General features: G+C 29.3%; 1 protein-coding gene across 2 annotated transcripts; it reads right to left on the reverse strand.

The window, feature by feature from the left end:
- Window positions 1-14,067: 14,067 nt before the first annotated feature.
- Window positions 14,068-15,614, reverse strand: LOC130904232 (mitochondrial nicotinamide adenine dinucleotide transporter SLC25A51). 2 transcript variants are annotated; one of them, XM_057816875.1, is made up of 3 exons: window positions 15,548-15,612; window positions 15,362-15,491; window positions 14,071-15,242 (listed from the first exon to the last, which is right to left on the reverse strand). In XM_057816875.1, the coding sequence occupies exons 2-3, from the start codon at window positions 15,479-15,481 to the stop codon at window positions 14,523-14,525; spliced, it is 840 nt and encodes a 279-aa protein (XP_057672858.1). In that variant the 5' UTR covers window positions 15,482-15,491; window positions 15,548-15,612; the 3' UTR covers window positions 14,071-14,522. The 2 variants fall into 2 exon arrangements, with proteins under 2 accessions (XP_057672857.1, XP_057672858.1); XM_057816874.1 differs by having other exon boundaries at window positions 14,068-15,242; window positions 15,362-15,614.
- Window positions 15,615-15,634: the final 20 nt, after the last annotated feature.

Genomic DNA, 15,634 nt, shown 5'->3' on the forward strand with positions numbered 1-15,634 from the left:
GTTGTTGTAATATTGTTTCTCATTATATTTGATTACCTTCGTTGGTAATAGGCAGCCTACACGATTAAAAATTCAATATGTACGATGATAGTTTAAGTAAAATAGGTATCAACAATATTGCCCACGTTTTCATAACTTTACCAGCTTTTGATCATTCAAATGAAGATTATAATACTCGTCGTTTCGATAACCAATTTATCGTCTTCAGAGACCGAAGATAAACTGCTTAATTTATGTCTTAGCTTTTTTGTAAAGTCTGTATACTTCTAATTCAAGGATACTTTGTTTATTGATATACAGATATTCAATTTCTAGATTTCTTTTTTGTAAGCTCACGACCTCTATCTGTAACCACACCAACTTTAATAAAATGTGGGAAAACGCTTAATCTACGGCATGATTTGAAAAACCAAATATCAACACTTACCAATTTAATTATAATACCAAGTTTTACGTACCTGTTCTGTTCTGTTCATTATGGAGTCATTACTTTTACGTTGGTTTAAGTTGGTGATATTCATGATATTTAGTTTTGATAACCAAGTTGTCACCTTCAAATATATTCACCTTCAATCTCTGAAGACGATAACTTGGTTATCAAAACGCGCGTCACACAGTGTAATCGTGAGTGAAAGGTAAAAGAAGGTAACCGAATAAGTTTACTCCTACAATTTCGGTTCAATATTAGACAGTTGTAACAAACTTTGTCGACAGTGAAATAATTAAAAAAATAATACTTGATTTCAAAACAAGTTAGTTAAGAATTTCACTTGTATTTACAGAATTAATTCAGCATTAAATTGAATTGAAAGTTAGCTGAAAAGAAATTAAATTTTCTCCCTAGCTACTAAATTCTTTCATTTCCTCAGAAACCGCTATTAAATTTGTTTTGACATAAATTTAATAATGATATCAAGTTTTCTTAATCGAGAAATCATATATTATGTTAAATAGTTTTATATATATATATTGATAGGTTTGAAAAATTTACTTAGCTCTATATAATTTTTTTGTATTTATTCGAAATATCCCAAATAAGGTACCTGGATATTATATCTTGATTTTTTATAGTGTATTATCCATTACGATTATGAGATTCTGACGTTTATCTGATAATAGAGTTAAAAATATTTCGATACGATTCGATAGCTAATCATAAATTGAAATTATAATGGATTTTTCATATCACGCAAATAATCCCAATTATAAGTTAATCAAATTATAGTACCTATTAGAGTGTTTTTAATATTTTCGTACAATCTATAAATTTTAATTTTTGTAATAAGTAATGAGGTGTAATTAGTTGTATTACACAAATCCACATGTAAAAGAAGGAAACTTGTCAATATAAGAAAAATAAAATTTAAACCATCTCCAATACACGTAAATATTGATAATCAAAAGTGTAAAGAGAAACCAATGATCGTTGTGAACCCATTTAGAAAAAGGAATAGTCTCAAAAATCATATGCTAAAGTATTAGTTAAACTTACTGAGGATGAGGTATACATCAAGTTATTACGATTTATTTAATTTAAAAAAATAGAGACTAACATGAAAATTATTGTATCAAAATAAAAATAAACTAATGACATTTGTGTAGATTATTTTTAACTTTAAATCGAAATTTGTAACAGATTCGCCATTGCAAACAACTGACTAAAAAACAAAACAACTTATAATTATCGCTCTACCACACTTCTTAAATATATATAATACCAACATTCTCAGTTTCGTACAATTTTCTGATCCCAAATAAAAAAAAAATCACAAATTTCAATTAGACCATTTACAGGCACTGCATAATTCGTTTTTTTTTAAACCCGACATCCCGACAGTGTTATTTTCTTCACGAACAATAATTTGTTTATTAATAGTTCGTGGTGTGGAAAAAAAAATATTTCTTCCCCGATGATCTTCATTTTTGGTGCATTGACAAAGAACACACACGAATACGAGGTAGTCGTGATAGCGTTTGAATCCAGTGGCGTATAAACTAAAAACGATTCAATTATTGTTATTCAGTTAACAAAAATTTGAAAATTGTCAGTTTTTTTGAAGGGATTGGTGTTCGTTTCTGAATTAATATTATATTAAAAGTCCTATAAACTTTAGAAACCTAAAAAATATTTTATAAAAGATCCTATTTGTATACAGAGAATAAATGTACTCTAAAAGTATCGCCAGTCCCTTTTTTGGCATATTTTCTATAAGAGTTTTTTAGATCTTATAAGGTGTATAGTTACCATTAAAATAATACTTGACATATTTGATTTGAAGACGTCGAACTCCAATTTATCCACAAAAAGATGATAATAGAAATTTAATTTTGTGTTTAGGGAATATTAATGGGGCAAAATGATCCTGAAATGTTTTGGAAATAAGAAGAAATTCCAGTAGAGTTGAAATAAACAAGTCCATGAATTATATTCAGTTTCTTATCAGCATTTTAAAGCAACGAAATATTTAATCTAATAAAACTCCACGCCACTGCTCAAGGGCATGTTTGTGGTGACGTTGTTTTCACCGGCACCGTCTAATAACAAGGCCGGCTAATTGATGCAGAAATGGGAGCTGCAATTTTCACGTCGCGCTTAGATACCCAGCTGATTTCAATTATTGTTTTGTCTCACGAACTCAATTTCTCTGCAACTGCTCATTTGCCAAAGAAATACCGGCGCTCGTCCATTTTTTTGAAATTTACCATAGAGACTCGCTGTGGGTGGATTAAATGACATTTTCTCTCTTTGTTCGAAACTCCTCATCATTGGTTAGGTATTATGATTAAGGACGATATTGCGGTGACACGGAATTTGCAGAAACGTGTCCAAGTGATTAAACTGACTGGTGTTTCTATATTAAAGAACAAATCATTTTAAACACAGAGGTCTTCAACATGTTAAAATCAATCAGAGACCAAGAATATTTTCTAAATCTGACCCTCCCCGTACATTTAAGTTTAAAACGTAAAAATAGAATTGATATACATAGTACAGAACAAAGACGGTGTATTCTAATTTTCTGCCTACTTAAACTGCATACATAAATAAAAATATAAAATATCTACAAACAATTTTTGAAAATATCCACATCAGAGGTAGCAAAACAGTAAATAACTTGTCTTCGAGTTCGGTATATACGCTTGATAAATCCTTTCCCATCAAGTTATGAAAGGCTATTTTTGATGTATTCTAATTATTTTCGTAAATATTGACTTTCAACAAAATGAGTTGAAACTCCACCAGAGAGAAAAAAATGAGATGACACCATGCCTACGTCCCAACACTATTCGTTTCAATTATTTTAGCATTCATTTCAATATAATTTTGTTTATTTAAATTTTTTTACTAATAGATAAATGTCAGATGTCAAAACCAACATACACGGACAACATTAAATTTTCACAACTATCAACTACTTAGATGCGAAAGGTGATTCTTCTGATTTTTGTTAAATCGTCGTGCTAGAATCATTTTTTTCAATTTTTACCGTTAAATCAGTGTACACCGAATACACTTTTAATATTTTCTGTGAATACAAATCATTTGCGAATACGGTTATAGAAAAAATAGAATAGAAGCAAGCTCTAGATCATATTCAAGTAATATCGAGAAATCCAAGTGAATGGTATGCAAAGAAAATTCCAAATTTTAGAATACGGATACTAGAACTTTATTTGCTTTTATAATAATATTTATTTCATAAAGTTAATAAATGACTCTTCTAGTGTATATATATTATGAATAGATTCATGCTTGTATATAATAACATCGAGATATCTTTCAAATAATCTAATATAAGCTGTGGGATAAAAAATATTGCTGAATAAATCATGATTACATCCGAACAAATCCCTGACAGTTCCCGGCTTGTCATTTGTCATACTTCCGGACATAAAAATCAAAATAGTCTGTCAGTGAAACTCACTAATTGTTCTGAAATTAACCCCGAGCAAACAAATTAATCGCTTCTTTTGGGCCCCGTTATAAAAATCTGACGGGATAAGTCCACCACTTTTAAAACATTCCCCTATCTTAGCTCAGAAGAGGGTGAAGTATCAATCACATAGGCGTAGGTTGATTTTATTTTTAAATATTTTATATCTATCATCATTTGAATAACTGCAACAGTTTGTGTTTGATTACTAATGCTCGTTTTAATTTGTGCTCAAGTTGAGGTAGTATTGAGATTAGAAAGAAGAAATTATTGTTCAAACTTCATTATTTTCAATAGTTATAAGGGAAAATTGTATCGCCGCCGCTGTTTCACACAACGCACAATATAGTAGAAGACCGCCTTGGCAGTAAACTTAATCCTGCCCCAGATGGCGTCCCCTTAACTCCTAAATCGTTTTAAAAGTTATTCAATATAAAAAGAAGTTCGCCGCAGATTTAATAGGAATTTGTTCATCAATTCACAGAGCTAGTGTAACATGGAAGGCATCCCCTTTTATTGGTTTTTCGGAAAAAGATGGAGACATTGTGTAGTGGTCTAGCAAAATTTTTCAAGTTATTAAAGAATGTTTAAGAAAACACAACTTGAATAGAATCTTTAGAAATATATATTCACTTGGAATCCCAGAGGATTGTATGATTGTATAATTTTTATAATAAACCCAATGTTATCGCTAAATTCTTGTTTAGTTCGAAAAGCTTTCTTCTCAATTTTGCCAAGCCAAGCAAGTTTTATAGCTTTCCTCGGTCAAAAATCTAATAGATCTGGGCATATTGAGGGCTCCAACATTAGAACTAAACGCGTAGAAAGTTATTGGTAATCGTACTTTAAAAAGAACATTGAATAACAAATGGTTGACCACAAAACATTTGTATAATGTTTGATAATTAATCACATACATATTAAGTTGAAAGAGATTCTAGAATATAATGGGACTACAGTTTCTTATATTTGCAAGCGTACATTTTTTCTAGAAGCCTTATCGATAGATCAACTTTTGAAATTTTGGCGGATATCAAATACTCCACCTATATTATACCAGCGACTTCACCATTTTTTAAAAAACTCGTGTTTATGAAGCGAATTTTGTAGGCAGTGTTAAGTATTGAAATTTTGAAAAATCTACGATGTGAAATAGCTATTTGAAAATTATAAATGTTACCAATTCTATTAATACTAAGTTTAAAGTTATCCCTTTTTGAAAATATTAGATGAATTCGTTGAAAGTGTCCAATTATCCAATTATCGGTCGATATGACGTCTATTTACCAAGAAAAATATTCATTCAACTCTTTGTCACAAATATCGTAACATTTCTCAAGAAAAGTAGCTATAGGGAGAATCTGTGAAAAATAAATAGGATGTCAAAAAAAAACAGTATTTCTTTTAAAGAACTAGAACGCGTCTTGCAACAACGACGTCTCATTCAGTTACATACTTCTCTTCAGAGGTCTTCTTAATAGTATAGTGCTATTTTCAGATCATCAATATAATGAATAATTATATTTTGTACAAGTAGATGATTTTTATCAAACCATCAGTAGATACTTATCTGGCTACTGTACAAAATGTACCTACCCTTCAACGTTCTAATTAATCGGCGTCAGTAAGTAAGAATTAACTTTATATAAGTAATTACAACGTCTATAGAATATGGCAGATGCGTATTATAAACTCACCACACATACCATTAACATCTCAAAGATCTCTGTCTATTAATTATCATGGGAATTAAAGAAGAGTAATATACTTATTTTTACACTGTTTAGTCAAAATACCACATATAATGAATTTTATAATTGTTGTTATTAAAAAAAAGTTCGTTTTATTCATTTCAATTGAGAGGGGTTTTCAAGGATGCAGATAATTCGCAGAAAGTTACAGGGGTAACAGAAAATCTTTCATATCAAATTTGGAATAAAAAAATTCAATTAATCGACTAGCCAAGTATCGGTATTCCTATAAAGTGCCGACTATATTACTCTAAATTGGGAAAATAAATATTTTGTTCCAATTTTTGTGATGATAAATGTGCTATTCGATTTATTAATCTATTATATTCATACTAATTCTTGCCCAACATCAATATCGAATACATTGTTTAAAAAACATGAATAAATACCTAATTCAATGCATGACGCAGAGAAGTTGTTTGATATCGAGGAAAAGGATTCTAACTAAACATTTTGACAAGATTTTACTACACGGTATGGTGAATAACAGTTTCATTATGATAATAGTAATTGTTTTATCAGTAAATTAACACATGTATGTTATACTGACTAGTCCTTAAAAACCTAAAACTGTAACCGAAAAACATCCAAAACCTCAATTGATAAATTGTTAATTCTGAACAGGCATAGTCGAAAATATAAATTTTTATTCAATAACCCTCGTAAATTAATAAAATTCCACCTGTTACCTGTTGAGACAAGAAACTTTTAGATAATGAATTCTATAATAGTTATTATTAAGATAAAGCAGTTAATATTATATATGTAATAAGTGGTTTTTCAAGGCAGCCATTTAAACTGGAACAAATTCGCCAAGTCGAAAGACATCATGTTATTTAAAAATATAAAATTCCTATAAAAATATAATCGTTAAACGCTGATTCATGTAATTGTGGCTACCATCATCTAAATTATAATCGAGCGATTTCCCGTTGTCCAGACCGGTATATGTATATTTTATATTGCATTTTTTTTTAATTCGAGTTGAAAAGGAAGACTATAATAAACTTCAATAACACTATCTTGTTTCCTGACAATAAAAATAATATGTTTCGACTGATTATCGACAAAATCGAGGCCATTGTTATAATACAAATATTTGTCAATGTGTACGAGGTACTGTTCATACTTAAAATAGAAGAAACTTTAGTAGTACTCGACATAATACAATATAAAAAAAATTTTAGAAGAATTGAATCACATTAAAAGAAAATAGAATTAAATTAAGTTCAGATGATGTACAATACAAGATAAATACCAGCCGGAATTAATATCTTTTAAAATCTTATACTTATTTTTAGTTTTTGTCCCTCGTATAAAACGTCCCTAATGATTTACACTATTATTTGATATCATTAGGCTCGAAATAAATGTGAGGGGGAGTATACTTCAGGTTAATTACATAGTCTGATTATATATTATTTTGTTCACAAAAAAATCTACAAGATACTCGGGGCAGACAATTTACGTTATCAGCTTGTATCTTAATTTGTTTGTAGAGAAAACTCACAACGTAAAAGGTATCATTATAAAAATGTCACCGTTTTCAAATACCGATATATATCTCGTAATAGTTTGTACAATTACAATCAAACAGATACGGCTTTATATATTTTTTTCATATGAATATTGATATTACACTTAACGTTCAAAAACCGAAAAATTTCACTAACTAATTACTAATTTTTTCCCACTTTCCATCTACCTGTTTATAATATGGGCCTTATCAGACATTAGAAACATAATTTAAATCGAATCGCAATCACACATTCTCATTTGTCAACTGTCATTGATAAGTACTGATTTGTCATATGTCAAAAATAAAACAAATGATCTTCATATCACGTTTTAGTTCTATGTCGAAATACCACACACCAGAAATGTACTCCGTATTTAGAAATTTCATAAATAAGCTGTGCAATTCAAAGTATAAGTTTTGTTTCATATAACTTTATATATAAACAAGGATATTACGTTTTATTTTCATTGGGAGTTTTTTAAATGTTTCTTCATCTATACTCGACTAATTTTTCTATGTTTTTCTCGTTTAATCTGTCCATCAGGCTCCAAAAGCAAAGCAGAGACGGATATAATTATTGCCAGTGATGCAGTGGTCATTTTTTTCTTGTTTATTTTAATAAGCTCTGTTATTTTCAATTTTAAAATGCCAACAGAATATTAAATGAAGTTTGAGGTTAGGAAATTGTTTAATTGGTGGTAACCATGATGCAGTGGTTGGATAATGTCAAACGACACGCAATAATCGTCTATGTAATATTTAGTTGTTTCAAGGAATTGCATGCAATTTCTTGCATTTTGTCGCGGCCATTAAGATCTCATACAGTTACACTAAAACCGACTCTGTGTTTTTACATAATACAAATGAAAAAACACAAAAAGATTGTTGCAAATGTTAGAAAATGTAATTAAAACTAATGTAGCTATACGATTTCCCAATTGTTCATATTATTTTATAAAATTAATAACTTACCATATAATTTCTTATTAATATTATTCCGAATGCGACTAACTACAACGTATAGTTTTTTTTATATCAATTTCCCTAATAATTATGCCAAAGCTATATTATTAATAACAAATCATTGCCTACCAAACCTTAATGGCAAGAAAATAATGGGGTTAATTGGATTGCATCAAGTGTGAATGAATAATGAAGTTCTGATACTGTTTACCTTGAAGGATGCGTCTCATTATCTGGTAAAATAGTTTCGCTAGTGTTATTTTATTAAAATTAACTAAAAGAATATTCTAAAGTGCCTACCTAACATTAATTGCCCTACACAGAGCGGGTAATTTTAAAAACTATTTTTAAAAATAAAAGTTACAAATACTAAATGGCATTCGTGACTTGTCCTTAAATAAAAAGTTAATGATGTTTATTCGCCTGAAACATACAAATAAGCTGCTTATTTAAAAATTACATTTCTTTTTTTTTTTTCAATTCAACTGAAAATCAGATAAGGAATTTTTTTGTACGAGGGACTAAGACATTTTCGTGAGTCATTCCAAATTAAAAACTAGATAAAAGTGCTTACCAATATTTATTTTTTTAAATTCTCATATAGTAACAGTATAATTTTAAGTTAAAAAATATATTTCTTGAGAAATACGTTTACGCTATTTGATCCAGTTTGGGAAAATTAGCTGCAAAGAAAACAAAACATAACAATAACCACCTTTTAATTACTATTCTTGTTAGCTACGTTAGAATTTCTGGAACCGTTCATCGTATTCATGAAAGTGTAAAGTCTGTCTCTGAAGACGATACTTGGTTATCGAAGACGCACGACAGACACTGTAATTATGAATATTGGTGTAGTTGTAGTGTAATCAGTGTTTTTAGTGGACTATTCTTGTTATTTTAGTTGATAATATTGAATATAAAAAATCATGTAAAGAGAATAATTTCGCAAGCCCACGAATTTTCGAACTTTCTATAGAATGATTTTGATTAAACATATTTGATTCCGTACAAATCTAAGCATCTGCAATTGAAAATAGAATCACAAAAAACAACTCTAACGTAACGAATAACTTTTCTACGACCACAAGTCGAAAAGCCAAATTATAAAATGGAAATTTATTAACTAGGACTTTGTGTTTGGTCAAGAAATTTTAATAATCAGCATCTAGTGGAACATTTCATCAAATATAATAGGATGAAAGTAAAAGTATTTTTTGTCGAAAAAAAGATTTGTTGCTTACCAATAGGTTTTCAGACAAAATTCCGACATCTTCCTCTAATCATTACTTGACCTTTAGGACAATTCGGCGAAATACGAACAAGCATGGGAGTTATTTGAGTTTTCGTAAAATCAATTTTAGTAAGGGGAATTTTTTCATCGATCCCTCCAAACTCTTGACCGAGTACCACGGTTAACAATAAGCATATTATAAAAGATATATTCAATAGCTTCATTTTATAATAAAATCGGAATATAATTGCTATATAGCCTTTTATAAGAAATCTTATCAAATATGTAGAATATATATATTTAAGGTCAAGATATTAACTACAAAAATAAAATTCTTATCGATTGTTATATTCCATCCTATATATCATAACATGTGGGCTACGCAGTTTGAATGCGAACTTCTAAAATATCATTTTACTTAATAGTGAATAAGACACAGATATAGAGTATTCTCGAATTTAATATTACAATTCAAAAATGGGAAGAGAATATAGATTGCGGAATCATTAATTATTAAATTAATTAATAAAAGTATAGATGCATTGATTAGTTTTTCATATTCGCAGCTTTTGAAAGTTCTAGCTTCATATCTCATCTTCTAACAAATTCAATCAAAATCATTTCTTGTGAGGCCTAAAACATTAACATCATGATAAGAAATGTCATTTTTGTATAATTGGTAGCTTCAAATATTAATATGAGAAACTATAGACGAGTGCATAGTTCATATCATGTACCAAAATATATAGTAGCTTCAATCTGATGATATGAAATGATCCTCCATCAACATCGAAGAAAGATCAACGATCAATGCATGACAATCTTTAAAATCAGCTAGAAGACTTTTGAGGTATTTTTCGAATATTCTTTTAAGCAGAAGATATCAACTGCGACCAATTAAATAATTAGAGTCAAGTTACAAAATATAAGATATCAAAGGGTGGGTAGTTTGTGACAATAATGATTGAGGCTTTCAGATTTTGTTGGATAACGAAATCGTAGAAAACATATTGCAGATAAATGAACAGCAGGAAATCTAGACACGGAAAATGATGTAGGACTATCTCATGATGAAGCACTTCAGGATCTGGAAATAGGTCTCAAATAGTTTGAAAATCAAACAGAGAGTAAAACCGTGAGTTTACGACAGCTGAAACCATTTCGTGAAATAGCAGCAACGAAGAAAAAAAGTAGCTTACGTCAAATGTCAATTGCCAAATATTTTAAACCAAATTAAACTTATTATCATTTTTGATTAATAATGTTATTATTTATTAAGAAATATCACTATTATTAAACTTATTTTATTTCACAAAACCCGCTTTTCTTCATATATTCGATTATCCGAATCCCTAACGACAACAATTAGTCCGGTTAATCGAGTTTCCACTGTATTATTCAATCGCAGATAACAAAGTTTGAGTTTTGAATCTCTTTGTATCTATCACCTCTAGACTTGCAAGTCTAAAATTTATTACCAAATTTCGATTGCACATGCTGCTTTTTAAAAAATTTATTTAAAATAAAATTAAGGTTTTATTTGTATTGTACATTTACCTACGTATTTCATTGTCGATTAGGGCATCTTTTTGGTATACCATCAAGCAAAGCAAATTGAACCGTACGACAAGGAAGCGAGCCTCCCTTGAACTAAGTATTATTTATGTGATTCTCAGATTTGTATAAAGATATGGTATTTTCTCCAACATCAAGATCGAAACACAACAGTATGCGAAAACAAAACAGCAGTACGAGACGTATGATAGGAATTTTAGAATATTTTTTATATTATAAATAAATTGTGAAATTTCAATAAAATATTACCTCTTCTGGTAAGTAGGGGTGGGCAAAATAATCGATTAATCGAAAAATATAAAAATATCGATTAATCGAAAATAATCAATTTATCGAAGATTGATTCTTTTTCATAATTTTCACATTTTTGTACTTTTTTTTTGGTCCTGTAACTTGTAGCCCAATACTCTGTTCTGTAGGTATACTGGATCCAAAATTTGACATCGTCAACTTCTTTTTTTTCTTTGCAGAAACTTACCTATTAAGAAAAAAATCCTCTCTCTCTGAGAAATGAATAATAAGAAATATTTCTATTGTTTAGTTGTAAAACATTTTACTTAAAATTTTTGTATGTCACCTATTTTTTTAACAAGTTAATTACAATTACTATAATCTTTGATTATACAGAGATCTGTATATTATAGTGCTGTCAAAATTTTTGAGGGCGGCTAGTTCAAAGTTTATTCTTGCAGTCGGTAATAAAAATAATGTGAATGAGGTGCAGATGCAGCATTTTTTGTCTGAATTATGCTTTTTTTAAGAATATGGAAGAAAATAGAGGAAGAAGGTTACTTTGGTATTACTTCAATAAATCTGGAACTGGAGACACCTCAGTTTGTAGAAAATGTAAAAAAAAAATTAAGTCATATGGTTGGTAACACTACCAATTTACTTCTTTACGCTGAGATGCCAAAATATTTTTCATTTTCTAAAGACAGACTTCTTTCAAAATTTCGACTACTTCTCTCAGTCTTTTACTACCCTAAACGATTTTTAAAAAATGGTTGAGGTCATCGAATTGAAGACTATAAAGTTCTTGGTTTTGTTTTTTCCGGTATGGTTGATTTTCGGCAATGTAATGAAAAATAAAACCTTGATGAATATTGAAGACCAGTGGCGGAGATAGATATTATAATGGAAAATTACTTATAGCTATATAGTAAAGTGTACCTGTGTTCATCCCTACTAATTATGAACAATCATAATATTGCATCTGGCTTGATTCCTCATCATATAAAATATATTTCTATTAGTAGTTAAAGATTTATATTATTATTATTATTGTTGCCGCTTCATCTTTTGCCCATCTTATGGATGTAATTATCATTTTCGGACAATCAAATATTATTCCTACGTTGTTTTACATTATTCGAAACGTCGTCTACTTTAATTTATTGTTACGCTACTGATACATACTTAGCATAAACACGATTCTCGCGTGACGCCTCATCCCTATAACATCAAACCCCTTCAATTTAATTCCAAGTTATAAACCGTTAAATTAAAGAGTTTTCCCGTGGGATCACCTTCCTCTAAAGAAAAATACATGCGTGTATTGGAGCGATACTTACACAAACCTAATCGCATAAACAGAGCTTAATCAGAAAATCAAAAGTGGTTGGCAATGTACATTGGGGGCAAACGTTTTAAATACATCTATCTTCAAACTTTTTAATATATTTGAAAAAATATTTTGTTTTCTGTCAAATTTAATAAATAATGTGTTTTTTTCTTATATAAAAATCTTAATTCATGTTTCACACAAATGTTCGAAGAATGTTTATTTCTTACCCGTTCTAAAGCATTATGGGGAAGGCAGTTGAAAAACTGGTATAAACATTATTCGATTTGATTTGCTCTTATGTCAGTTACAGCTTCGTGCCACATAAAGTAGTAAGCATGATCCACATCATAGTCATAGATGGTTTAGTTTCATTTTCAGTTTGGCACTTTTTGCACAAGTATCTCTGTTTTGTCTTTTAAGAGGAAAAGAATGGGATATGTAAGTGTAAACAAACGAAAATATTTCGGACAAAATGAGATGTTGACTTATTGTGTTATAGCCGGTATCATTTAAGTAGTTCATAGAATGAGCTCGAGCGTGACGTGTTCTAGACGTTAATAAATGTCAAAGATAGTTTAAATTTTAAGAAACTGATATTTTTACGCGCTGATCGTTGCTGAACGTCAAAAAACATAACCTCACTTTTATAGTGTGGTTTGTAGATACAGATAACCTGAAAAATAACTTCGCTAATGGAATTCGCACGTGCCCATGAGTGTTTCCCATTGGAAAATTTGACAAGAACTAGTTATTCGACAATCAGATCTACTTATTGAATGTTTTGTTAAAGGTCTGTTCAAATTGAAGTTGATCATATAATCCCAATTCATTTATCTATGGTAAAAAAATTCGTGTAAATCTATTTCGTTCATTTTAAAATATGTTGTAGTAAAGTAACTGTAGATATTTATATTCAAATTCAAAAACCAATCAACGTCGAATCAAATATCGCTTTGTATATATTTCAATACACATTTCATACAGTAAAGTATATAATACATTAAAAATAATTCGAAATCGTTATGCACTTTTAAGGTTATGTTTATTAGCGAACCAGTGTCGTGTTCCATTTTAAGATCCACGATAAGTTTACTTCTAATTCTTTAGGGGGTATTCAAAGATAACTCATTATGAACATGGGATTCTCGAATTTCGTCGATCTAGCTTATCTCTTTTGACCAATGAAGATTTTTCATAAATGAAGCGAAATTAAAACCTATCCTGTAAAAATGGACTTATCTTCTTTTTCCCCGACGCCACAGATTTATTATATCTACTAGTCTTTTAACAATTTACATATTTCAAAAATTATTAACGTAGTAAATCGAGATAAAATATCTTGGACCTTGAAATAAATTTCAGTTTTTCACCACTAGGATGTAACACATTTCCCATGAGAATTATATGTGCACCAATTTTAAAAATTATGTTTTTGTGAAAGTAGGCTTTCATTGACAACTTCATTCTATTTGTCATTTCTCACTAATATTCATAAATAAATCAATAAAAAATAAAACAAACAAAAACTAGAGTTTTTTTAATATAATTACTTTATTAAAAACAAATAATTTAACAAACAGGAATCCATAATTTGTTTTTTTATGGTACCACTTGATGTTACACTTATGGGTTTAGGATTTTCTAATAAATGAAAAATAAAGATTTTAGAATGTCAATACAATAATTGTATGTACTTTTTAAGACTTATCTCTATAAAAATACAATAAGATTAAGATAAAACATACTTCATGTGTTTCAGTACAAATCAAATTATTTCGATGATACTATCTATACTAATTTCAATTAAAACTAAAGTGAGACAAACACACAGCGATATAAATAAAATAATGATTCCGATTTTCAAGACACAGTAAAAAGTAATATATTGGATATCTATTGATTTAAAAAAGTATTTAAATTAAATGAAATTAGCAGACACTGCGCTACTTTTATCACAGCAGTATTAATATAGAACCTACGCTTAATAAACAAAATTTTTTATATGTTCGTATGCAGTATTCATGATTCCCCAACTAATAAAGGCTCTTGTATAATTCATTTGAACACCATAATAAAGGTACCTAATTTTTCCTCCTCTTTCTTTGTAAATTTCAACTAATACTTTAAAAGGATTATCAAATTTTCCACCTACTTTAGTTTGCATATGAATTTTAAGAACATTCAATGGATAGAACACAGTCGAAAGCACTACCCCAATCATAGCTCCACATATAAATTCACAAGAAGTCCTCAATAAGTGATTTTCATATTTTGGAAACCTACTTTGAAATTCCTCTCTAATTATAAAAAAACCTACATTGGAAGGTCCATTCCTTAACAAAATTGGTACCAAACCGCGATAATATTCCCTAATTCCATATTTTTTAAGTTCTTTGAATACATGTATTGTGTTTTTATATTCTATATGATGTTTTGAATCTGCTAAAATAGTTTGTACTCTCTCAAAAGGCATTAAAATAGCCTCTGTTGTGCCTGAAGTTAGTGCCCCTATCGTTTTTGCAGTGTAAGGATTAAAACCAAGTTGTACCAACGGTCTCCTGACTTCCTCATATATACCAAACATCAGTGACATGGACAAAGTTTTTTGACACATTGGGGGCAGTATTCCTCGGTACAAATAATAAAAACCTTCATTTTTAAGCTGAAGAAATGCTGGTATAATTTGTGTCCCATGAAGTATCTACAAATATAAACTAAAAATCAATTATATAATAATGATTTACTAATTAAAAAAAAAGTAATAATTTAGGGGTCGAAGACAAATTTAATACTATGTTGATAAATGATATAGACTTTTACCTGTCTAAAAATTAACTTATTGATAGGATAAGTAAGGGTAACATTTATGATTGCGGCTCCCCAGCCGCAAAAAAACTCTCTCCAATCAATTATGTAATCAGAGAGGACACCCTCGCTCATAATTCGCACTCTAAAATTTGCTTAGATTACATAATTCATGAATTGAGTAAATAAAACTAACTTTACCACAACTCTGATTTCCAGCATTGATTTGTTAACCAAACTTTATGTAAATGCATGACACTAATGACAGAGACTTTAACACTATAGAAT

This window comes from Diorhabda carinulata, chromosome 2 (assembly GCF_026250575.1).
Source record: "Diorhabda carinulata isolate Delta chromosome 2, icDioCari1.1, whole genome shotgun sequence".
Classification (NCBI taxonomy): Eukaryota; Metazoa; Arthropoda; class Insecta; order Coleoptera; family Chrysomelidae; genus Diorhabda; species Diorhabda carinulata.